We start from the raw sequence: 27,635 nt of genomic DNA on the forward strand, positions 1-27,635 counted from the left end.
CCTCTCCTGCCCCTTTTTTTCCATCTCCCTGTAATATAATTCTACAATCCAAACAAAACACAACCTTTACTTCAACCTTAACGAGATGAAACAATCATTTCATATTTAAATGTCTGATATTAAGTCTGGTAGTCCCCTAAAGCTATCAAAAAAATTGCCTTTTTATCGCTAAATGTGAAGAAAAAGTCACCATGTCTTTCAATTTCTGCATAAATTGCTGTGTCAGATTATCACGACCTGACCATGACATTATTTTTTTTGGAAAGAAATGTTCAGGTGAGGAGCGCAGGAAGATTTTGCCCGTCCTCTTGAAGCTTTTTATTAACATCTTGGAACTAAATGGAACAGAAAGTGGAATAATTGCTGGGTGCAGAAATGCCCCAGCCTTCTACTCTTCTGACTGCGTGTCTCAGAACACTAACAATGTGGCTTTACAGAAAAAAAGTGTACATCAGAAATGCTTCTCTAGTAATGAGTTACGCTCTATGTTTTGCACTTTTCCACAGGCTTGAATTCTGCATAAATATCTCGCTGTCCTTGCCTTCATCTATGTATAGCGCATCCCCCCTGAATGGCTGTAGTGGATTTAAAAGGTGAAATCAATAAAGCTTTCACCTGGATCATTCTAGTTCATGGAAAGAGCGGGCTGTCCTAACATTTCGCACACTCAGTGCTTGTACACTGATGACTTAAATTCGTGTATTTCATGCCATTGAGACACAGCTCTGATCTTTTGAAATCCTCTTTCTGGCAAACAAAAACAAAAACAAATGAATGTAAATCCAGAATCTTTCAGCTGAGCATCGGTACAATTTGGACCCTCCCTTTGGGGGGGTCAATAGGAGGGGAGGTGGGTGAGCACAGACCAGCGATGTAGGGCACCACAATGGCAAAGCTACCCCTGCTGGCACCGGGCACCAACCGCTGACCTGTTTAAACAGCTGGAACGCTTGGCACTGCCTGCCTCCGGAGATTTGCAGGGGCTACTGGCAAAGGGGGTCGAGAGGAAGGAAGAGCGGGGGAGGAGGGGGGCGAGATAGGGGTGGCAGAGTGGGGTAGGCATGGCGGCAGGGCCCGGGAGGAGGGATTCATAGCTCGGCAATAGGGGGCCACTGTGCAGAAATGGCACCGAGCAGGAATTAAACAGGCCACTGGCAACAAGCTGAGGAGGAGGGAGGAGGCTGGAATGGAGCTGAAGTCAAACAGACACAGTTTTTAATGAGGAGTCTGGGAGGTTTAGGCGCTCACTTCGGGTTTTGGCGAATGGCGCGAACGGGTGAACGGGACAAATAATAAATAGATTGTCGGTCGACGTCGACGCCAACTGTTTTGTTTCCATTAAGAGAAAAGGTCTGTGTGTGTTTTGGAGAGATTGAGGCGGTGTGTTCGGGGGCGTGGGAGGTTGCAGACTCACACAAGGGAGCACTTAGCCGCTTGTGGCAGAGGGTGGTTGGTGAGGTGGGGGTCTGTGATAGATATGCATGTTTTGCATAAGTGTTTGCTGGCATTAGTCAAATCACTTTCTTTTTTTATCCTGCTATTTGAATCTGCAGTTTTCAAAGATGTTTGTATCAGCTGGTGTGGCCTGGCCTTTTGCAAGAATACACAGACAATATGCGTGTCAGTGCAAAATTACAAGCTTGAAACCAAATAAAAACATTCATGATGGAGACTGTATGTACATCAGCAAAGATAATTTTACCCCTGTGCAACCCAAAACCCTCTCAACAGGTTTGAAAGATGGGATTAAAAAATAATAATTACAAAATTACACAATCTAACAGTCTCAGAAATTGTTAAAATGATAATAATAATAACTTTACAGTAATCTTTGGACTACTGCTGATTTTTGATTGTAAAATGAAACAAATTTAAGCTGAAAATCATTATATGTATATATAGTCAAAGTCAATTTAGTCCCCATGTATTATTTTAAATCTGTATGAAAAGAAATTGTTTGTGCTAACTACATTCTGTAAAAAATCTAAACAATCATAAAGCTATTAGTGACTCAGCTGTGACCAACAGTGACATGAGGAAAATTCAGGCACATCTCGGCTGAACTGCTGGCAGTGCTTCCACCGTGCAAATATTGAAGCAAAATTATAGTAAAATATGGATAGAATCAGAATCAGCTTTAATGGTTACACAGCACGACAGGAATTTGGTTTTGGTTGTTGGTGTCACATTAGGAATAAGGAAAGAGAATAATAAAATAACTATAGAAAGAAGAAGAAAAATAAATTGGGATAAAAAATAGTAGTAATAAAAAAATGAATATACAGATATCTACACATCTAGAAAAGAATATATAGACATAGTAGTGCAAATGATAATTACTAGAGTATGTAGAGTCACTATTTTTCTGGTATTGGCAATTGGAAAAAAAATGTTGATTCCATTTTTTGTTGTTGATAAGATAAAACTCTATTAATCCCATAGGATATTCTTTTTCCACAGCAATACGGTATAATGCTGGTACGTCACTGAGGATAAAATAAGTAAGCTAAAATACAACTGTAGACCAGAAAAGTAAGTAAATGCTGGCAATGACACTGAGGTAGTAAAGTAATACCACACATGAAATTACAATATTGCACATAAACAAATAAAAGATTGTATATTACATCAACTTACTGTACATGAAAATGAAATTTTCATTAACCCTTTGTAGCACAACCTGGGTCAAAAGAGATCCATAGTCAATGGAATATGGGTATTTTTTTTAAATATAATTGTATGATTTTTAGCATCATAACTGTGCCATACTGCACAGACAACATTTTAAAGTTCTCTCTCTTCTTAGGAATATCATTTATACACTTTGTGCGTGTTTTTCCTCATGTCTATTAGCGATACATGTCATCCTTCCTCCAGTTTTCCTGCTGAAATAATTATAATGCACATGCGATGTGTTAAACCTGACAGAAACTGGAAATAATCTTTGTATCAAATTCAAATCAGATCTTGGAGCCTAAGTGGAATGAACTCGGCATGTGTTGCTGGCTATTATCCAGAGGTCACAACCTCTCTGCATGTGTCTCTCGATCACAATCATACACCTGCCGGGTCGCTGTCATTTCAAACTCGCAACAATGATGCTAGAGAACGTCAATGGCGGCTCAGGTTCATGAGCCAGGAAGCTGTATGGAAGGTCAGATACGTGAGATAAGACAGGTTTGGACTGGAGCAAAGGGGCATGAGAGAGATTCTATCTGCTCAGCTATGACTGCAAGGATTACAGTGAATCAGTTAGCTCACAAGGATGTTGTGTGCAGCGTTTTAGGTGCAGTTTGCTTTGAAGCAGCTGCACATGTTATATTCGTAATATTATGTGTTTTAGAGTGCATCAGTTGCTATACAGTACATTCAGGGAGGCAAGCAGGTGTTGGCTGCTTTCTGGAGATACAAGCCTCCTCACTGTTTGCCTGGCCAAGGGTGTCTTTCTTGCTTATATAACACCCATCTGAGAGCGTTTCATTATTTAAAGATGCTCATATCCTTGTTTATGGAAGTGCTTAAGCCTAGCGGTTTAATCGTTGATGTTTTTTTCCCAGGTATGTTGAAGGGAGCTTTGATGAATAATGCAAACCGACTGTGCTATGTTCAATGTACACTCCAGAGGGTGTTTGAGTGCTGAGCACAGGGCCAAAAACACTGCCGAAAACCATTTCAGGCACCAGCAATCAAACCCCACAGTGGTTAAAGTCAAATGCCAATATTGGATCAGCACAGTTTGTTTGAGTGGGACATTGGGAGGGAAGCCTGTTTGTCCGAGTCCAGTTTGCTCATATTTGCTTAGAGTGGACTGTGGAGAAAACAGAGATTGTTACATATCTCTTTTCAGACTGTTATAGCAATAACATTTATGTGCATCTTGTAACTATTGCATCACCACCATAGTTAAGCATGCCCCGAAGCACAGTATGGATTTTATGCAGTGGTCACCAACACACAAGTGGTGGATAGATTGCGGCAATTAAAATTTAAACTGTGCTAGGAGACATATTGAACCAGGAAAGTCTCAGATTCCTTTCAGGTGTGATTGGGATCTAGTTCCCTTTTGTCAATATGTGGTAGCTTGTAAATATTCTTCTTGATCAATGATAGTGAGACAATGAATGACAATGATTGGCGGTGCAGCAATCTTAGTTTCTTCATAAAGTGGAAACGGACAACTTTTTACCCACATTTCCCACCCAATCTTCACCCCCATACACTCTAAGTAGTATTGCTGCCAAACATCACAACTACCAGCAACACAGGACACAAAATGATTGGTGTCACGTGGGAAACAAAAAGAAAACTCCTGGCTCCCTCTCTGCCTGCTAATGGTACCATCATGGCTACTGTCCAAATCAAGAAACAGCCATAAGACTCTCAATTTGAAATAAAAGACAATACTTTCTCATAGAAATAGCATCAACTGACTGTCAATTTTGAACCTTCTGAAGTCTCGGTATCTTCATCAAGGTAATGCCTGTCCAAGTTTTTCTTATTTGGCTGGGTAGAATTTCCACAGTTAACTAAATTGAGCCTTCATTTTAACACCAAATGGCAGGAAGAATTGCATCGTGAAATCAAGGCTTACAGGGAGTTGAGCTAAGCACAGATTGTGTCATTGTTCTATAGGCATTACATTGTGCTGTGAGGACTTGTTTCCATACTGGTTTCACGACTCAGCCGGTGTGGTTGCAGCTAGTTTCAACATTTTCCATTGCTGTCACCAGGCTTCATGGCTTCGAAGCATTATTTGGGTGATCCAGTTGTAGGAAATGAGTTGAAATGCGACTCATCACATTATATCACTCGTGTTGTTTAGAGGTCGAGGGTTTTTGATCTTTACGCCGGGTGATGCATTTCTGTGCACTGACCTTAAGTGTGAATGGTTTCCAAATGGCATCACTGCCGTAAATGCCAGCTTTGTGTTGAAAATAGCTCACAGTGAGAGGGATTTATGCTGTTGTTGTTGTAGAGATTTGTAGTTTCCTGTCCGCTTGTGTTTCCCAAGGGAATATTAGGTTATTTTTTTATGAATTTTGCTGTAAAAACTCATATTAGCGATGACCGCACACCAAGTTGGCACACACAGTAATGTTTTATGACGCTTAAGTTAGAATAAATGATGAAGTTTGTCATTACATAAGTTAATAGATCTATACACCTTGAAATGTGCTTTTGAACAAGCACCGCATAGACTATGTATGGTATATAAAGAGGGTAATGACCATGACATTTGCAACAGTAGGTTTAGTGGTATCCATTAAAGCAGCTATTTCTCATAAATCACCTTGTTTGATGAAGCTTAGTACAAGAGCATAACATAACTAGTTTAATATACGCCACATGCTGTAGTATATGCTAGGAATGGATAGGTTCTTTTTAACAATTAATTATTTGTTGAGCTGTTTCCTTTTGTAGTGCAACAAGGACTCTATGAGTCACAGTTATCTTAATTCTAGCAACAAAAACAAGACCGTATTTCATTTGCAGGATTTAAATGAAATGTTTTTCTTCTCCTACATTATGCTTTTACCATTTTCAGACAAGTTGTATTGCATTTGATTTGCATAAGAGCCTTAAATATTAAACAACTATGCATTAAATGAGAACTGAAATGGCTTTTATTTCATTTACACTCTGCAAATAAATGAAATTCAGACGGTTATGTAGTTGACATTTTAGTGGTCTACAGTCATTTTTTTTATAAAAAATGATTGTTTCCATGATAAATATTATGGAATTTGTAAAGACATGATCATAATGAACATGAAAACATTCCTCTTCAAACTATTGGAAAAACGCTAGCTTCAGTTATCTTCATTGCTGGTCACTGTACTGCTGCCACTCCCATCTTTCATGTCTGTCTTCACTGCTACTGTCAACACAAGTTGATAAAAATAAATAAGTAATTTCTGTGGCTTGTAATTATTTGGCCATCATTTCTAACACCACAATTAACCGTCATTACCCATCATCACTTTGATTGGGCCGAGAACGAATGGAAGAGCCGAGGTGAAACTTGTTAAGCAGCACAGCATTTATGCATTTGGAGTATAGTTTATTGTGTTCCAAATTGATAGTGACACAGACAGTTAATTTAAAAAATCAAGCTCGGCCAAGCTTGAATCTCTAATCAAAGTCTGAATGTACAATTACACTGATAACACCGTGCCTCTAAACAGTATCTATTGGAGGGTTATAGGAATCCTCAGTGTATTATCTGTGTAATGTGAACTTCTACTGCTGCACAAAGTAAATAAAAAAGTAGTCCTCACTGCAGATGAGATCTGCAAGATGAGTGATCTGCCAAGCTAAACAAAGATGTTATAATTTGTCCTTGGGAACTGCGCTGCAACACTAAAAAAAAATCATTCTTTGAGCTGGAGGAAGCAACTTGTAAAATCTTAATTAAAAGATTGTATCAGACGTGGCTTTGCTTATGGAAAATAGGGAAATAATGGACTTAAAAGACAAGTTTTTACAGACGGAGCAGAGAAATAATTCACTGTGCCGGGGTAGCTGGAATGAGAGAGAACTTATTTGCCGCGGGGAGAGAATTGGCATTTTTAATATCTACAGCAATGAAATCTCAATATAGCCACTGCGAGGCTGCACAGTGTCATTTGGCATAAGATCCTTCATCTTCTGTATTTTCTCTGCTGTTTGTCTCCTTTTAGTCTTCATTATGAGGAAAAACAAAGTGTAATTAACACAATCATGATTAATTACAGCGCACAGTCTTGGTTTACACATCTGCCTAATTGCAACTTTTCTTTCACTTTATTTCAACTGTTCAAGTAAGCAGAACTTGTCCCATTAGCTGCTTTTCTTCTGTTTTCCCAGCTCTCCTTTCTCGGCTGCGCTCTCACCCAGGCAGGTGCTGGAAGTCTATTTTTTGCCCTTTTGTTTCTTCAACTTTTTTCGCCAATATTTTTTAAATCAAATTCCGTCCAAACAGCCCTTTGCTCAAACACTCCCACGCACGTTACTCCCACCGTCCCCTCAACGGCAGCCAAGTGCTCATATAGAAGTGGAGACGGCCATTTTGGAAGATAACATGGGCAAAGCGTGAAGTGTAGCACAGCCAAAGGCAACCTGCCAAGCTGATTCCCACTGCGATATATACATAGTAATACCCCTATTGATTGCTCTGAATATATTTATTGAGGGGAACCGGAAAGCAGGCTGGGGGAAAAATGGTGGAATTTATGACAGCCAGTGCTCAAGATTAATTCACTTTTTAATTACAGGGAAGTACATAGGTATTGCCTGTCGAGCGGTTAGATTTAAAGCTAAGACAAACGGCAAGCAATGCTTGCTGAGAACGCAGTATATGGAAGAAAGTGCATGAATCAATAGTACATTTTTCCTCGACTCTGCCTCATGGAAATTGCCGGCGTCTGTATTAGGTTCTGGAGCATATTCATGCTCAGTGGAAATTGGAGAGAGATCTGCTCTCCGCTTTTTGTTTAACTCCATTACTCCTTCCTCTGCCTTGTATAAATTCGTCCTATAAACCGTCAAGCTGACAATTCTGCACACCCGAACCTTTCGTGACTTTTCTTACATCATTCCATCCTGTGTCTCTTTCCATACTGCAGGAATACTGTTCTCATGCTGAGACAAGAAACTCTCCTGAATGTTTATGTAGTTTAAGTTGATATTCTGCATGTTCACACAAATTAGTGCTTCTTATGGGGTCACAGGAATGCCATAATAAAAGATAAATCTGTTTAAATAATAAGGAAATAAATGTGTGAATATAAAGAAGAATAAATAAGTAAATCTGTTTAAAAATAAGGAGATAAATGTGTAAATATAAAGAAAAATATTTAAAAATAAATAAATCTGTTAAAAATAAGGAAATAAATGTGTGAATATAAAGAAGAATAAATAAAAATAATTAAAGATAAATCTGTTAAAAAATAAGGAAATAACTGTGTAAATATAAAAAGGAATAAATAAAAGAATAAATCAATACTGTATGTTTAAAATAAGGAAATAAATGTGTTTATTTAAAGAGGAATAAATAAAGAATAAATAATAAATAAATCTGGAATCAAAGTGAGGAAATAAATGCGGAAATATATGAAAAATGTAATAAATGAATATGGAAATATAGAGGTAATTTTTTCTTTGCTTTTCCCTTTGTTTTTTCTTTTTGTTTTTCCATTTTGTCATTGTTTTTTTTGCCTTTTTGCCTTTGCTTTTACTTGACAGACTGAACTGTCAATCAAATGGCTTTGGGGCAGGGCTTTCTGTCCAGGATGAGTAGTCAATACTTGATCACAGGATTCCGGCTTGGCGCTAGCTCCTAGCGCGGCTAAAGCATAAACTTTATAATAAAGATGGACGTAGCTACCGTGACGTCATCCATTGGTTTCTGCAGTGAGAAATTGAAGCCAGATTTATCTTTTATTATGGCACTCCTGTGATTTAATACTTCTCAGTCTTGCGTTAGCATGTCATCTGTCTATTTTCACACCAGTGGCCTTCTAAAGACGAGCTTTTAGGGGTTTAGACAATAGTTAAATAAAAGAAAATTCATTTTCTTTTTGCAAACCGACGATCATGTCACCATGGTAATAAAAACATTTTTATCATTTTGAAATTAAATCCTCAATTTTCACGCTGTGCAGTTTGGGCCACGGCACTCTTTCATGACCCGTGTCATGAGTAAATGCTAGATTTTATCTAAATGACATTTTTCATCCAGAATGTTTGATAACCTGCATGTCGAGTGCAAACATCACAGTTGCTGCCTGATCATCCTCCATGAAGGCCAGATGGCATTTACACCTCAGTCAAAAGTCACATGTTCCCACAACTGATGCCTGACACTGTAAAGGACAACCCTCAACCAGGTGCTGTGTAATCATATATGATTTGTGACCTGTGCAAGGACCCGTATCCAGCTAGCATCTTTCTTTTTTTTTCCAACTTGTGAAGGCAGCACTTGCATCTGTTGCTATGCAACAGATGCAAGAGCCAGAGCTTTTCCCCATGGGATGAAAAAGCGTATTTTTACTTAATTTAAGTGTGTGAAATCAAATTTAAAATCAATGTTTACAATAAGGTGCATTTGTGTCAACTGATTTTTTTTTTTCAGTTTCTTTGAACTTTCTTTTTTGTCTGTTTTGTTTGGGTAATTGATGGTGAGTTGTGCCATTTCTGGACTCCTGCTCTCTTTTTATCCCTCTCATGTTATTATTTTCACTCAGTGGCGCTGCTGTGGCTCAGAAACACCATGCTTGCTTTGTTTGCACCTGGGACCAATTGATCACACAAACATTGGCCAGCATGACACTCAGAGGCTGCAGAGACAAGTGAAGAGCCTTTCTACCATCAGGAATTAATATGAGCATCTACAATACATACCCAGGACGTTTTCACACACCATCTTGTGACGTCATGTTAGCCCAATACTCCAGACTTTGCACCCCAGGGCTTTCTTCATGATCTCTGGGAATTCAGTCTTTTGACACCGAACAAAATTCTTGTCACATTCACACTAACTTTGTAAAATGATCTAAAAGAGGGTGACCAGACCTGACCTGCTGTGGCCATCCAGTTAAATCATTTCTGATCTTTCTCCTCAAATTATAAAATATTAAACTGCTACAAATCATTTTTTTCAGTCTCAAAATACATACTTTCAGTTTTGTTTTTTTTTAGTTTGTGCATCGATATAATTTTAGAATATAATATGAAATTTGATTTTGCATTTAAAATTTGAAGTAGTGTAATGACTTTCAGCAACAAGTAGGCAAAAACTAGACTTTTAAATGTGGTAATTGCATTTTTTGGTGAATGTTCTTCAAAGAAATATTCAAAGTTTTACTGATATATGTAATCACTTTAGATATTTTTAGGAATTTTTTTTGAAGAGTTTTACTCCTTTTCTGAAAATATTTATAAGAATTTTCTTGCCAAATTTGGGGGATTTTTTTTAAATACAACTTTTACACAAGGAAGACAAGGAAACAATATTTTTTGGTGTCTGTAAATGAGGACAACAGGAGGGATTCTATAACATTTCAAACCCGCCATTGGGCTTTGGAGTTCAAATGTCTAAATGTGTAAAATATCTGTTTATTTTAAACTTCATACTATAGAATGAAGCCAACTGTAAACCACAGGCTTGAACGTCAGAACATTTACACACCATACTTTGAAAAGATGCTTTAAGATTCAGGACGAGTGGATTTGATGGGAAGGCGATCAACAAGGAGGCTGTCGGCGAGATGCATGTTCACATGTTCACTCTGGCCGCCGTCCTCCTTCATCCTCCATCGCTGAGCATCTCCAGCTCGCACGCTCACACACTTCCCATGTTGTTTAAGTAGCAGCAAACAACATCTCCCCATGTTTCCCACCAGCTCAACCACTTCTCTCTCTCCTCGGCTCCCACTCTGCAAACCATCTCAAGCTTTCTTGCAACTCTTTTCCACCACCATCTCCTTCCTCTTTGAGTCATCCTCGTCTCATCCCCTCTGGGATATTTTAGACCAGGCGGCCCGAAACATATCGCCCTCCCCCTTCCTCCCACCGTCCTTATCGTTGAGCGAATAACACATTTCTGGAGCAGGGTGGCCCCTTGCTGAGGAAGCAGGTGACTAATGAGTACAAGCTTTTGTAATCAACGGGCTACTCTTTCTTGGCGCCCGGTCACACATGATCTATTTGTGTTTTTGTGCGGCGGTGCAAATGTTAACAGTGGCTCAAGGTTCAATCTGCATCCAATTCAAAGAGATTCAAACAGACATCTCATTATGGCGAAAATCGCAGCGTGCGCCACATATGACCATTGTGAGTAATTATGTGCGGTGTCCTTTTTCAAAGCTGTTCACTGGAGAGTGAATTCACTCCAGCAGCCATTCCCAGCGCCTGCAGTTATGTGATTTATGTGATTTCTTCTGAATGTATTGTCCCATCCTGTGAGCCCTCTCATATTCAATTGTTTTGATGGATCTTCTAAAACAACACCTTTTTCAATAAGGAAATATACCCTTATTATGTGCTCTTCCTGCAGGGTTGCTATATTGGTATTTTTTCAACAAGTCTCCTTAGAGAGTGTCGCAGTGTCATTTCTGTAGGGTTCTTTTTTTTCTTTCTCCAATGGTCTATTTTTTTTTTCTCCTCAGTGCTTTCAAAGATCGTCATTTCAGCTCGGGGAGTCTCCAAGACTATCTTGCTTATTTTTAACAAGCAGCATCCTCCTTCAGATGAAAGATTTATCTTTTGCACCTCAAAAATATCCATCATAACAAGTGGCTGCAACTCGACAAAGGCGGGCTAGAGGTTCGGCAACATTTCAGCTACATAATACAACGGAGCAAGGCCGCGTTTTGATCTACGTGGTGCGATTTGTCACTTCCAGGTGTGGTGGGTGCAGCATCTTGGGGAAAAAATGACTCTCCCGTATGATGTTTTCACTCACCGCACTGTATAGAATCAGTTTCTAAAGGTTAAATCGATGAGCAAAGTCAGAGGCGATTAGCCAGACATCACGGTGCAGGAGCTGTATGCTGAAGGACATATTGGTGTTGCTGTCAGCTAAGAACAAGAAAATGAGGCCACAGCGGGCGCCACAACTGCATATCTGTAGAGCAGAAAACCGTGTTTATGAGTATGCGGAAGACACGGATCCATGGTTGCCTTGTTTACAGGCTCATGGTAGGGAGCTAATAGTGTTGAGAGACTTCTATAGGTAAGCCCCTAAACCCAACTGAGCTTTATTTGAAAGCTATAGCGCCCCCATAATGTTGCCGATCGTTTTTGTGGCCACAGTAAATGGATATTTCCAGCAGTATGTCATGCCACAGAGCACACATCACCTCAGGATGGCTTCAGGAACATGACGGTGGATTGAGTTTCCTCCAATAACCTGCACATGTAATGCCAGCAGAACATTCTAGCAGGAAGTGAAGTGGAAGGTTTGAGTATGAAGTGACATGAAATAAGCTTTATAGCTGGTTTGGTCATCACCTCAGTTGCACAGTATGCTCCCCTAATGGCAAATCTGAAGCTAGATTGGTTACTTGCAATCACACAAAGTATTTAAAGAAGCATGTAAGAGCTCCTGTGTGGAGCTGCATTAAGATTTCAGCCTTAAATCTGGCACTATTGGGGATACAGACAATTCCTGTGTTATTCAAAGAAGCTGTTTCGCTATTTTACCCCCTTACTGGAAAATCTCTGAAGAGAACTGCCAAATAAAAAGAACGTGCTGATATTCTGAATCAGTTAATGTACTTTACGCCTAGATTTTTACAATCCGGAGCATTTTTTGTAGTAGGTTAACTAGTATTGGAACTCTGGGCCCTTAAGCAGTTGTAGATTTCATTTTTAAAATAGAATTTCTTTACTGTCATTTCAGTGGACAACAAAATTATGCAGCACACAATCAGACTTTATTTTCTTTTAAGTGTAATAAGAAATGTGTAGTCGATTAAAAATGATAGCTTGTTCTTTTAAAGATAGCTTGTTTGGCATGATGGGAATTATGAAAGCTGTAGTGTAACTGATGTTGCACTTCTGGATATTGCACATTGCTGAGCATGTATGAACATATGGTTTAAGTCGTGCCAAAATTACATACAAGGTGCAATTAAAAACCTAAATGTTTAGTTTTTAATAAATGAATACAAGGTGCATAAAGTAGTAGCTACATTGCTAGAAGACCCATGTCAGTTCTGTTATTCCTCTGATGTAGAAGTTGTTTTTTGTCTGTTTGTTGGTGATCTGATAAACCTGAAGCGTAAGAGTAGTGGGTCGAACTAATGGTGTCCATGATTGGAATTTAAATGCATAAAGCTATCATTTTTGCGCATCAATACTAACTAATGAACCCATAACTGAAAAGTTTTCTTTTTATTTGATGCAAATTCATTCTGTTTGATTTAAGAGTGTTGTTCGGGTTTATAAGTGGGCTCTGAATCCAGCAGCAGCATGCTGTACCTTCCAACATGTCCTAATTGTAGCTATAAAACCCCTTAATTCTCCCCCAGCAGTGTTATTTAAGCACACTTTCACTCCCGACTCACCACATATATGGCCGCCTTGTCAGGACCCATCGGCATCACATTTCAACCAGCAGCTCGATAGAACTATTAAAATTCATTAACGTCGGAAGTCGATGCCAGGAGTCTGTGGCCAAACATTCTCAGCTGGTGTCATCACTGTCACTTCTTTAGGTAAGACTGCCAGGTAGAGTTATACGAGAGCTTGTATATAGTATAATAAGGTTTCTTATGTCACTTTCAATCGATTGAAGCCTGCAGCAACTGCTAAAGTTCTGTTTCTGTTTGCTTTTTTTTTTTTTTTTTAGCAAACTCGTAAGATAGTTTCAATTACATAGGATTAATGCACCTACTCATGTCAACTATTCTTGTTCTGCCCAGGACAGCCGCCTGGTTGAGACATTACACTTCCCTGCTTTTGGCTGCAGGTTCTGGGTCAGTCTCACATTGTTCAGCAGTTTGTACCACTTCTCTCCAGAGCTCTTCAAAGTAGGTTTCCTCCCTGCAGTCTTTAAAAGCTTTTAATAAATCCATAGCTAACTCACACACACACACACAAAACGATTCTTTACTTACATATTGGAAAACAGACACAGTTTTATGCTGTCTGTACACCTGTCAATGACAGTGATATCTAATCTTTGAATTCCTACAAAATCAGTGTAAACGGGTTATATTTGGTCTGAGCTACTTGGTTGTATGTGGTTTAATGGGGGTTGAATGTACTGTTTAATTGCTTTTGTGTGTATACTGCATGCTACAATAAAGTTCAGCTGGAAAAATAGTAGTTCCTCAGTGTAACTCCAGTTGTATAGGGATGCTTGTAGCCATATATTGGACGGAATTATTGGTTATGGCGGGTAAATAGTCAAGCCAACCTTTGGCTCTAGTCCTGTGGAAGTGGAGGGGAAGTCCTTTGCCTTCTCCAATCCTTATGAAGTCCTTTGAAATGTCTATCATTTTGAATATTGACATCAATAGCACTAGACACCAAAGAACACCTTGTGTATGTTTCTGATTCAAAACAAGAAGATTCAATGCCTTACGAATGATCGTCTGATTATTTTAAGAACAGGTGGTGCTAGCAAGTCCTAACTGACACTATTCTACTAAAACACCAATGTGTCTGTGGAGGTGGTTGAGCTGCATATGGGTCAATATATAATTGCAGGATTTTTTGTAACATAGTTGACATTTTTGCAGTTTTCAGGCCTAAAATCAACATGGCCGCCTATAACCAAACACCACATGACATTTTTACAGAAGGATTCTTCTAAATATTTTATATACAATTGAGTAAAATTGAAAGTTATTTCTAAAGATATTGTAGTACACCTGTTGACATACAATAAATCCACACTTGACTCACACACTACTTTATATTAAATAACTAAGAAAGCCTTGGAGTCTTCCAGTCTTTTCTTCAGGAGGAAATGACATCATGTGGAGCAGGTCATGTGATCTGGAATCAACACACTTCCTTGAGAGGGGTTTTTGTAACGGGTTACTTCGTTAAAAGTGAGTTCTCTGACACAGATACAATTTGTTATTTTCCATATAAAATTTGATATATTGCCAAAAAAAGACATATCTGCCATGATTATCTCAACTTAACAACAAGAACACAATCAAAATATTTTTTGAATGAGCTCATTTTATTATTGTTTAGCTAATTAGAAGGTTGTTATTAAATTGGGACGGTTGTTTAGTTGACATTTTAGTGATATCCAGTCATTGTTTTATTAACAAGTGATTGTTTCCATAATAAACAATTATGGAATTTGTAAAGACACTATCATAATGAACATAAAAAATACTTTTTTTTTTTTTTTTTAATAAAAATATATGCAAGATATTTCCCATTGGACTCCAAAAGTCCCCCAATTATATATTGGCCCATATATAGAAATTTGCTCCAACCAGTTGCTCTTGATGCAGTGCTCAGCCAGTCACTGAGAGCTGCTACTGAGGGAATAAAACAATAAAACCATTTTCTCTATAGAAACCTGAAATTGCTAAATGATTAAGCTTCTAACAGAGATCCGTATCCCCTCTTTAATATGTCCTTTGTAGTTCCTTGTGTTCTTCTTGTCACGGTTACAACAGCATCTGCTTCTTCAGAGGAATCATCAGAGTGCATTCATTCCGACTCTGCTCCATTTCACCCGAAGCCCTGAGGTTGATGTTTCAGGGCAACAGCCGCAAGCACCTCCCGCTAAAATAACAGTCATCTTTTTTGCCTGAAATATCACATTTAACTCCCACACAGCAGCATCTTCGTTGTCGTGATTCTCGCTGTATATCCGGCGAGTCGCATTCTGTGCTGTACGTCGCAGCAAATCTCATCGCCGAAGAAAAATTGTTGCGGTTCTGTTGTGTGGTAATGAAAGCACTTTTCCTTCAGCTGAGGTCACATTAAGAATTTACAATGGCATTTTCCAGTCTATTGACCTGTTTATTTATCCATGACAAAGAAAAGTGCACAATAAAACCTTGTAAGTACTTGATGACAGCCTCTCAGAAATATCATACTTCCAAATGCTGCACAGTGAGTACAGAGGGTAGGAATGTGCAGCAATACAAGGGCTCATGTGATTTACTCAAGCACTGTCCCCTGATGGTGTTTCATTATTTTCATTAGATGGGCTTTCTTGTTTACTAGCAAAAAACTGCATTTGACAAAGTGTCTTGGTGAGTTCAGTCTGCTGGTTATCTATAATCTCTCTCCATTCATCCCCTCTGCTCCGAGGAAGTCGAGTACTTTTTCAAAACTTTAACAGCCCCTGACAGCTGCTGACAAATTTATTCCTCTTCCAGTTCTGTGGAGTTCCCTTCGGACTCGGTCCAGTTTGAAGACATTCTTGCCAACTTATCCAACACATTAAAGTCCGAGAGTCTTCACTTTAATGACATGTCTGGTAATGTATCAGGTCTCAGCTAGACAGCCACACTTTGAACCTCAGCCAGCCGCTGTCCCCTCCATTTATGAGTATTAATGTCTGCATGATTGAAAAGTCTTATGTTATTTTCAAAGTGTTGACAGGTTATGGTAGTGGTGGTGTTCTGCAGTCGGGTCACAATGGCAGCAGAATAAGCAGATTATTTAACACGTCTTTCTTCCTCACAATGTTTTCCTGGATCCCAAGAGGTTCCCATGCCAGATGAGATATATAAACTCAATCCAGCTTTTAGTCTGTCTTGAGGTGTCCCCAAACAGACTGGACACAGTGGTTCAATAACAATAACATAATGCAGTTTTTTAGCAAGCTGAGTGAAATTTAACATGGTGAAACATCTGTATGTGGCTGATGTGCAGAGTAATGTTCAAAAGTTTTTTGAGAGTGTAAAATGGAAACAGTGTAGGTGCAACAGTATTTGTCTTTGAATGAAGAATGAAAGGAGCAATAATGACTAATAAAAAGAGAATATATTATAGTATGTGGAGACAAAGGGAGCAAAAAAGGTATATAAAACAAGAAAAAAACAGACACTAAACAAAGAAGAGCCATGAAACAAGAAAGACGAGACAGAAACAACAAAAACAGGAAGCAAAATTCAAAAAATGAGACACAACCCAAGTAACGCAAGGCCCACAACGACTAAAACCAGACACAATATGAGAAAAACATTAAAAGGAGGCATCCAGCACCCAAATCAAATCAATTCAGAACAGATAAGACTGGCATTTGCACCAATAAAATATAGTTCATCAGCTCCTATCCCTTGCAAGAAATGTTGTTGTTGTCCTGGACTCTTATTTAAATGTACACAGTTAAATCAGATCAATCATGTCATCAGCTGTCCACAGTTAAATATCGATCACATGTGGGGACAAAACCATCAAAAAAGGGACACAAAACAAGAAAAACTGAATACTAAACAAGAAAAATGAGACACAAGGTGACAAAATTAAACACAGATAAAAAAAATAAAAAAAAGACACAAAGCAACAAAAATAAGACTCAAAATGACAAACAAAATGTCTGAGCTGACGTGAAGAAGCTCCCAAGCTCCTTCCCCTGCCTCTAGGGTTGCCTTCCTAAGCTTGGTTTGGCTCCATATGTGCATGACCTTCTTCTCTATGGTCTCCAAAAAGAGCTCATGAACATCGATGAGTCTACCGTTCCCAAGACTTCTCCACTGCGTCAATTTAGCTTTCCAGAATATCTAAAATGTTCCTTCTGCATGTTCACATTAGCATTTTATGAACCTGTAATCTTTGTAATTCACTCATTATTACTGACATGTAAGACAACAAATCTTAGAGCAGAATGTCCCGTCGGTCCAGTTGTCTGAAGAAATTGACTCAAAAAGATGAAAGGTGTCGAATTTCCGAGCTTTTCCTTTTGTACACGTATGACTAACAAGGTTTGCTTCTCAAGTTGCTCGAAAACGGCTTTCATTTATTTTCTGCTGTGGAACTCAGACTGCGTCTTTCTTTTAACGATCTCCGGCTCACAAACACACACCGACCGACGCACACACACATGCTACTCCTCTTAATCTATGTCTGCTGAAGTGGTCTTTAATGAGGTGTGAACAGAGGACCACAACCCTCTCCCTCCCTCCCTCCTCCTCTCCCACTATTTCATCTTCCCTCTCTCTCACCCCTGAGAGCGGCTCAAACAGACAGACCCAGCTACAAAGACGTACGGCGAGTAAACGGGTGGAGGGAGAAAAGGTGATGGTGGAGTTAATGGGCGAGAACAAGGCCATTTTTTCTCTCTCTTTTTTTGCTATTTCATTACTCCATCTCGTCATCCATCATCATGTGATCACAGCGAGAGCAGATCACAGGGACACTTTAAAGATTTTCCCCCCACCTGATACAGCATCAGGCCTTTCAGTGTTTACAGCAGTGTGTGTGTGTGTGTGTGTGTGTGTGTGTGTGTGTGATGGGCTTATGCTATATCTATAAGGCCTCTCCTGCACTGTGTTTGTGAAGCAGGTCAGGCTGGATGTGGTTCTCGCCCCCCAGCGAAAAAGCCTGCCCACTCCCACTCATACTAACCTGCCGCAGAATTACGGTTTTGTAGTTGAGGACCAGCCAGCCTCGCTAATGCAGCTCTGATTTGTGCGAATGTGTGTTCGCATGCCTTCCAGCGCGGCGCGAACCCGCCGACGAGCGGCGCATCAGCAGCGTGCCCTTGATTTGGATGAAGGGCAGCATTCCTACTCGAGTTAAGCAGCCTTCTCCCTACTTTGTTACCTTTAGCTTTTTAAAACGACGCCACACTTGCCAAGAATCAGCCTCATGTTCTCTGAGCTTGTTAAAAAATGCGCCAGAACTTTGATTACCTTTTTTGAACTACCTTTGGGAGTTCACCTTCCACTTGTTCGGGGCAACCTGCAAAATCAAAACTGGCTTTCGCATTTGAATCGAGGAGAACCTCTCAATTATAATACCTCTCAAGACTTTACTTTTCTTTGAAGAAAGGCAACCAACATCCCTGTTCTCTCCCCGATAGAGACAGAGGAGCGTGTTAACAGAATCTGGTAGATGGCTGTCATGCCTGGAGTGTTGAATTTCTAATAAAATTACTGCATCGTGCAGAGTTGCTTCCAGCTACAGAAACTGCATATATGCATCCTTCTCTGGATAGAATGTAAAGCAACTTAAAGATAACCTCCAGACATGCTTGTTATATGTAGTAAAAATCTGCATCTGATGAAAAACTGTCATTGCCCATTTCCATTCCTTCATCTACTTTTGCTGCCTCATTGGAAACTCCAGAATCTATGAATATGCAAACATTTTTAATCTTGGAAATTTAACTGCAGGACACGAGATATCTAGTAATTCTGCGGGAAGGCCGTTCTCACAGTATGTGCACTGGAAGCTTCAGGTTACCACAGAAAGCTTCACAATGAACCCTGATAGCATCTAAATTAGTAGCGATGCTATGAAACTATGCCAGTGTTAAGGCAAGACATACGTGCACAGGTCAATTTTTACACTTTTTTGCTATTTTGCTTCCATAACACACATTTTTTTTTCCATATCGTGATAAGAAAATATCCAAAATACATATTTAGATGTTTATTTTACTATATTTTGTCTCTTGGAGATGCATGCAAATTTGTGTTTATTTACTAAGATCATGCCTGATTTCCATGTTTGAATATGAAATTTCAGAAAACTGAAAAATACAGTTAAAGAAAATATTAGAAGTTTTACTGATATATATATATGTAATCACTTTACATATTTTTTAGGATTTTTTTTTTTGGAAGATTTTTACTCATTTTTTTTAAATATTTGCAAGAATTTTCTTGACAAATTTGGGAGATTTTTTTGAAATAAAACTTTTTAGAGAAACTTTTAAGGAATTATTGTAATGTTCTTCCTGAAAGTTTTACAAATTTTCTGAAATTTGGGGAATTTTTTTGCTGAATTTTGGGGTTTTTTACAGACAAGGAAATAATATTTTTTGGCACCCATAACGAAGACAACTGGAGGGTTAAAACCTCTTTTGCAAATGCAAATGTGATTTGAGAAAACTTGTATTACAATATGTCATTGCAGTGCTAGAAACAATCCACTGGGGAAATTTAATGTTGGTATCCTTAAGTTAAATGTTTCATCCTATCCATCTGTAGTGTCTCCCCTTAAACTGGCACAAAATTTGCCCATTGAGAAGCACCCAGATAGTTCAGCTTGCTTAGCAGGTGACCTAAAAACAGGGGCTATAGTTCCTGATGCAGCGGTCTGGGTTCGATTCTAGCTCACGACTCTTTGCTGCAGGTCTACCCCCATTCGACTCCCTACTTTGCTGCCAGTCTCTCTACTAACCTGTCAAATAAAGCCAATAAATAAAATTTGCACATTGATTAAGCATCCAAATCAAGTAACAATTAGCAAGATTTGATTGACATGGGGCTTTACTGTCCCTGTGAAGTCTCTAAACCCTATTAGATGTGTTCTAAGTCTTCACAGGGGCAATACAGGGAAATTAAATGTGGCTAATTGAAGCTTTCTGTGTTAAAATTTCAAAATATTCCCTGATTTTTGTGCAGCTTGTCACATTTTCCTCCAGTCTTCTTCAGCAAATGGCCTTGCTCAGTTGTCATTACACACCTGCTGGTCTTCTCTCTGTGTTGTAATAAAAAGCACATGGCTATATTTCTGAGTATTCTGGTTCCTGTTTCCAGCAGTTAGCGTTAAAGATTATTCCAAACCTGTGCCACATTTCCCATTTTCCTGTTCTTAGCATTCTGGCAATTCATTGTGTAACCAGCCGCTATCATGCTTTCCTACCTCCGGGTGCTACTGGAGGCAGTTGCAAGGAGAGCTGCTCTATAATGCAACACTTGGCCAATAAAATCTCCAACAGCTGAAAGGAAGAGGAGCTTAAAATATCCATTTGGCATAAAATCGCTCGGTGCAGGAGCACATACATTTGGGCTAATGTGGATCTTATGGATTTGAGTAATTACCGCATTTATTATGTTGATATTTTCAGCATAAAATGGAATAAAGTAGCAGCTTTACCTGTGCTCTTGTTTTATAAATAATAGGAATATCTAATGTCTAACTTTCACTTTAGCAGCATCTTCAGTGGCTCCATGTTTGATGTTTGCATCCCCAGCTGAGTTCTCTTTTCATGTTTCTATAAATACATTCCTGTGCACCATTTCCTCTCTTCACATTCAGCTTTGTCTTGCAGAAGACAAACCATCAGAGTGGAAAAACTCATTTTTCTTCTTCTTTTCATGTAATTATGAAACAAAATAATCTAAGCATATTTCATCAAGAAACCCATAATTAAGGTAATGAGATTTTTTTTTGCACTGCGTTGAAATATGCCAGGCACAAGGAAAGACATCATTTGCTGTGGCCCTTTTTTTGAATTTGTAATTAATGAACTCATAGGCGCTTATTCCTGCTTTCAGCCCACTACTCTCAACAAACTGCCTGATCATGTACTTAAGACCAAAATATTATTTCGTCTGGCAGCTGATTTGACTTCGGAATGATGGAAGGATTTTTTGATTAGCCCGAATGAGTCGATGTTGCATGTTTAACTGAAAATATTGCAGAATTCTTTTGAAATAACACTTAGTTTCAAACAAATAGAGACCTGGTGCCAACGAAGGAAACCAAAAGCGAAATATCTGCACACTCTCTTTGTTTCCTGTGTTTTGAACTACTTTACCAATGGCATTTGGAGTTGATGTAGTATTGAAGACCTACTTAAAGACTCGTTTGATTATAAATCAAATCATTCTTGCTTCTTCGTTGCAAGTATAGACCAGAAAGTTGTTATTCAAATGTCTGAAATGACCCATATGTTTACCTGACAGGAACTTCGAACAGCCCTGCAATACACTTTTGTTTGTCAGAAACAAATGAGTTATTTTTCAAGAGCTAGTAAACCTTTTAAGGAGGAGGCTGGGGTGGATGAATGAGTCAACAAAGCATGTGACTTCAACATAGGAGACAGTTTATTTTGCGAATATTTCACCAGGTATCCAGCAGCTAGTATATTTAGTTGCCTCAACTTGTCCAAACCTTAACAATAGCAGGATGCTCACAAATAGTGAAAATACTGTCGATTACATATTTGGCATTTAGTTTGAATGACTTGTACAAATGTAAATACAATTTTAAATCTGTAACAAGTCCATACAGAGGTTTTGATCGCAATAAATAAACTTTATGTACCAAGTGATGATGCATAGATGTCAAGTTCTTGTAAAACAATGGAACTAATTAAGGCTAGAGTGCACAACCTTCACATCCATCCTTTAGATTCAAGCTCTTGCCAATGGGTTCAAACTGCACTAATTAAGTTCATCAGTCTCAGCTAAATCTGTCTGTCCACCAGAGGTCTAAATCGACTTCCTGTGGTGACATTGCCGCGTACTAGTATACCACTAGCGATGTGTGTTAAGTCAATTGGTAGTAATTGCAAAGCGCCATAGACAATTACAACAACTACAAGTCTGATGGAAAAACGTAAGAAGCAACGAAGAACTGTTTCAATGCTACAGATTAAAAAAAAGTAGCTCAGAGGCGGGTTTTCAGTCTTAAAAACGCACATCATAATCACATAGCAATGGTGTTTGTGTAATCCCTCTCTTTGCCACAAAGGGAGACACAAGACTCAGAAAACCTGACTCTGTTAATATGTAGTTTTCGACATGGTAAGGCATTTTTAGTGAAACAGGAAACGGTCAATATCCAGGTGTGTTACTGTTGTGATGACTCCCATCACCAAAGAATTCAAGCGTGGAGTCCATGATGCGTCCAGTTCAGTTCAAATTTCGAAAACTTTCCTCCGCTCCGTCCCTCCTCTCACTAGAAGTCAGCTCATTTTTTCCGGGGGAAGCGGCTCCAGTCGAACCACAACTCATTTGTACCGAAACAAACCTTCATCCCTTTGAGTATTTCTAAGTGTGCAGAGATAGAAAACCTCTCTGATGCCACTTTGAAGACTAGGACCAATTAGGGAATCATTATAATGAGGAGCCTCTAAGTGCACGTCTTTTGTTACCCAGCAGCTGTCTAATTGGAATTGGTGCGTTCGCAAGCGAGTTGGGACGAAGGCTGTTCTGATGTAACCTGTGGTTCACTTTTAAATCAGCAATTTGCTCATGGTTGACATGTTGACAGTTCATGTATATCATATTGCTTGTTTGGGAAGGCTTTTGTTTTAGGTTCTTATTATTTGTTGATACTTTGAGACTCCCACTTTCTGGTCATTATAGCTGTGCACAGCTGAAAGTACTGCATCTTTTGCCGCAGATCTTAACTTTCCTATGCGCCCACTGCAGTTGTGAATGATTCTCACTTCAGGGTATACTGTCGATTCAGAAATGGCTGACTTGCTGTGCAGCTACTGTATATACTACGCTGTTAGTATTGCAGTCAAAGCCATATCATCGCTTACACAAAGAATGAATAGCAGCCGCTGCTTTGAAAGTATATGCATTGATGTTTAAAGCTTTGAATGGATAATTCTGAGTCATAGTAATTTATCCCTTTTTTTCTCTGTCCACTCTTTAAATATTATATTTCCATGTGTTTGTTCCCATTTTAATGCAGCTTTTATTGTAGTCTTTAATGAATAAATCATACTCCCACAGTCCATCGGGGGAGAAAGATGTGGAATTTAATGTGCTCTCTTCTCTCTTTTTCTGTTTGTCTTCTCACAGCTCCCCTGACAGACAAGCCGCCAAAAATCCTTTTCCCTTCAGAGAGCCAAATGAGCATCATAGAGATGGCAATAGGTAAGGAAACATGTTTCATTCTCCACTGGGATTGCTGTTTTGTTTTGTTTTTTCCCCTTTCTTTCAATGGACCATGCAGTGTCATACTTGTGGCATATGCTTGCTCGTCACAGTGGCATTGCTTCAGATTTCTCGATTAGTCAACCGAAGCCAATTCGCCCAAAGTAGGTCCTGTTCTACTTATCTGTGGCTTTGTTTTCAGCGATATACTGTATGCCAGAGCCTTCCTTGCTGTTCATATGTGGTGGAAATTTTGGGGTCAGATGTTAGTAGGAAGTATTCATCAGGGAATTTCTGGTATCTAGTGCTAATTCTTTATTTACAGCTACTGTTATTAATTGCACTGTGGTATGACAGACGACTGTTAACCTGAAGAATGCGTGTTGGTATTGGCAACTGAACGGTTCCAACATATTTAACATATTGTACTCTGCTCTCATTCTTTTAGTACAATAGAGTAGTTGTATCATATTCATCCGTAGACTGTCTCTAAAAGATGGTCATGGATTCCAGATCTGAAAAGCAAAATCAACACAAAATGACTCAAACCTGCATTATTTTTACTGGCCAGCAGGGGGCTGCAAAAAGGAATTGAATTGTATATAAAGTCTATGAGGAAATCCTCTGAGTATTTATGTGTCAGTTAACATTTTTCCAATGAGTTTATAGTCTCAATCTGAAGTTTCAAGACTTTTTGAAAGACTTCTCAACATTTTTTGTCACTACTTTGCTGCCATGCTCTTGCTGTTTTTGTTTTAATTACATCATTCTTGGTGCTTTGGCAACATAGTTAACCTGGCATCCATGTCAGGAAAGCAAAGCAAAGCAAATTGAATTGACGATTGGTTTTAAATTTGGTTAAGAAGTCACACCATGTTGCATTGGCAACATCTATTTCTTTCTATACAGTTCTCAGCACTGTTTCTGTCAGTCTCTTGAAGTACTATTTTCATTCAGTAGTTAACTCTAATCATTTCAACTTTGCCATTTTTCCTGTTATTGTGAAGATGACAATGAAATGTTAAAGAAATCTTCTTGCACAAGTTTTTGGAATAAGTCTGCCAGCACCTCAGTAGCTCCAGTGAGTGTTAAGGTTTCACTGACAGTGATCAAAGAATCAGCAAAGTAGAAGCAATTAGTCAGTTGGATTCTAGCAATGTTTTAAAACATGATATTCCAAATATTTCATGCACAATCTGCTGCATAACAAGTGCATGAAAATACTGTTCAACAAAACCAGTTGTTTTTAACACCGTGTCTCTGTGATTCACCTGGTGCCTCCACCTCAACACAGTGGAAGTTTATTGTGGATCCAACCCTCAAAATTCTTCTATGTTGCCACAACAAACCTTCACTTTGTGTTAGGACAGACAGTGTTGTCCTGTTTTGAGCAACTGAGCTGTATTGATTCAAATACCATCCTTTAAGTTTCCTTTTTGTTTTTGCTGCTGCACAGATTTAGCTTGAAGTAGCCGAGCAGAGTTCAGTGCAACATTTCCAATTAGATTTCTGTATCCTTTTGTGAATGGACCTTGAGTTTCCATCAGAAAAGGGGCTGGAGGAAAAACACGATGAGTCATTCGCAGCATGTGCATGAAAAGGAAAATGATTCAGTCGTGTAAAGGCCATGCCTGTTGTTTTTTCTTCCCCCCATCCTATGATATCTCTTCATTATAGTTACACTTGTCATGTCTATCTTGGTTACTTTGTGCGACACGGATGCAGCTTGTGTTTGTTCAGCTGTAATGACTCAGCGCATAATTCCTCCTCGCATCGTCTTCAAATTTTTACGACGTTAGCGATACTTCAAATGATTGCCTCCGACTCAGCATCATGCGGCTGCCTCCGAATCTTTTCCCTTTGCCTTACCAGCTTCTGATGCACAGGGGCTCGTGGGAAAATTCCCGCTTTGTGCCTTATTGGGCAAAAGCTCAGCTGTTGGTGGAAGAGAAAATGGGTCATGATGGAGGCTTCCTTTGAAGTAAATTTGTCATGGGCGATGAACACAACTGGCTCGCAGAGGTAAAAGGTGGCAATCAGAAAATAGGCGCAAATCATTGTGGCTTTAAATTGATAAAAGCCTCGTGGCTTTTTTTTTTCATCTGATTACATGGTCATAGTGGATAACGGTGTTTTTCATACTCCATTACTTGATAGCTGTGAAAAAAAACAGTTGTTTTTGCACTTTTTACTGTATTTTTACACTCTAAGCTTTTCGGTTCTCTACTCTATCAGACTGAATTCAAATCTTGACTTTCGCCAGATGAGGATTAGTAAGAAGCTTGTGTTTTTTTATGCTCCTCCCACGATCTGTGCGCCCTTTGATATTCCTCCTAGAGTCAGCAGCTCTGTGTACATAATATATGAACACCTATTTGATTCTCTGCCCGTACAAGCTCCTATCACTTCCTCTCAGCGTTGGGCTGCCGTTGCTCTTGTCATCCACGGAGAGCCCAGTCGAACAGCGACGTATTCTTTCAGGGTTGCTTTTTTGGGTGGATTTTTAATATTCTTTTCTTTCGCGAGCCGGTAGAAGTGCACATGGCTTCGGCTGACAGTTAATTAGGCAGGTGAGAGGGAGAAAGCGGCAGCAGTGGAGGAAAGGCGAATGTGGAGAGACACTTCTCAAGCTCTTGTCGTGGAACTCAAGGGAAAGAACAGAGAGAGGATCTTTAAAAGGGGGGGGACCCAATTAATCAGCGCACACTTTTCATCCGTGGCCCAGCTCTTTCTTGTCTCCTAATGGATGGGGTTCCACAGTTTTAATTGATTAAATTCAAAATGCTCGATTAAAACGCGTTGTATAAATGCTCTTCTCTGCCCTTGGTGGGCTCGTGTTTCCACTGTTCTCTCTGTAGGACAAATCAGATACAGTCCGGATCCGTAATTCAGCCTGACACTCCACTGCACACTACTTTCTTTCTTTCTGTCTCGTGCACATGAGGAATAATTGACTGCAGACCTACTTCGAGTTTGTAGAAGGCTACTAATGCGTGCGATTTGTGAACACTTTGACAACTGGGTGATTAATTTCCGAATGTGTTTGTGTTGTTGTTGTTTTTTTCCGTGGAGGAAACTTCTTGCACACAGCTGCTTCTCCGGCTTGTTTTCTGCTACCTCCACTGCCAGCCTTGATTTGTGAGAATGCTGTTTTCCATGCAGAGCTAGCGTGTCACCCGCTACCTCACTTGCCTACCTATCCTGACATTTTATTTGGGGCGTAGATTGAATTTACAAGCATTGTGGTGCCTCTGTTTGTGACACTCGCTCGGGGAATGCCCACAAAGTTCCCCCTGAGATCTTGATTGACTGTTAAAACTTCAATCCCTCTCAACCGCCTCCTTCCTTGGGATATCACACTTCATCCCCCTGACGCTTGACATTACGACACCGCGGCGAGTTTTCTGAAATTGCAGCCGAGAGAAAACAAGGTGACGGGAGCCTCCTCTCTAAATTCAGCTTCGATTTGCTTCCAAGGTCACAAACGAATGGTTTCATTTAAGAAGCGATCCACCTTTGGAAACTGTTCCGCATCGTCAGTGTGTGATATTCATGCTTCTCGTGAGTTGTTTTGTGTGGGAGTAATTAAATTGATTGTCATGGTGGGTTCACTTTACCAACACTTTGTCTTGTTTGTACCTCAGTTCATGATTAGCTTTGTTTCTCACAGTGTTTTTAAGGAGCCCTTAGGGGATGGTGGGGAATTTGTGATTCTCAACTAACAATCGGCAGGTGCTCAACAATAAATTGTGAAAGCAGAGTCAAAAGTCAAGGATGCATCGCCTCTTACTTGGTATTTCTGCATCTTTTAGAATAAATATCTCACTGTGGGATTGTATGGTTGCAGATTAAGTCTTCTTTTTGCTCTTTAATGCTAAAACTAGGAATGTTTTTTTTTCATTTAGAAGTTGATTTCGAAGGAATATGGACACCCACACACTTGTGTGTAGTTTTATTCTGGGTTTGCTTCTTCATTGTGTAGCTCGGCCCCATTGATGTCCATTCATTGACTAAGGAGCAGCAAGAATCATTTCCTCAAACTGTAACATTTTCAAACACCTGTTCACACCCACTCAGGCTTCTCCATTGACTTTGCAAGCAACATGCTCCTTTTGATTCCCATTCTGTCTGAACACACCTACTTGCAATTAACATCGCACAAAACCAGGCTTGTAGTAAAAAAGCTTTTTCATTTTGATGTGGATGAATTTGACAAGTCTTAAAACCTTATTCAAAACTTCTGAGGTTGAATTTGATTGTTTATTTCGACCTTCAGCTGGAATTATGGGGGGAGTGGGTTAACGCTTCGATTCCGGAATACAAGGACACAAGGCTGCCGCCAAGATGCCTTGGCTGATAAGCCACTTACCGGATTAT

At 39.4% G+C, this 27,635-nt stretch overlaps 1 protein-coding gene across 2 annotated transcripts in view; it reads left to right on the plus strand.

Annotated features, from left to right (window-relative positions):
* LOC110962283 (interleukin-1 receptor accessory protein-like 1) overlaps window positions 1-27,635 on the plus strand; it is a 265,262-nt gene that overhangs the window by 128,007 nt on the left and 109,620 nt on the right. For both annotated transcript variants that reach the window (XM_051942388.1, XM_051942389.1), the window contains exon 5: window positions 23,184-23,258. In XM_051942388.1, coding sequence (XP_051798348.1) covers window positions 23,184-23,258 — 75 coding nt within the window. The remainder of the gene's footprint in view (window positions 1-23,183; window positions 23,259-27,635) is intronic.

The sequence above is a fragment of the Acanthochromis polyacanthus genome, chromosome 22 (genome assembly GCF_021347895.1).
Source record: "Acanthochromis polyacanthus isolate Apoly-LR-REF ecotype Palm Island chromosome 22, KAUST_Apoly_ChrSc, whole genome shotgun sequence".
Lineage (NCBI taxonomy): Eukaryota > Metazoa > Chordata > Actinopteri > Pomacentridae > Acanthochromis > Acanthochromis polyacanthus.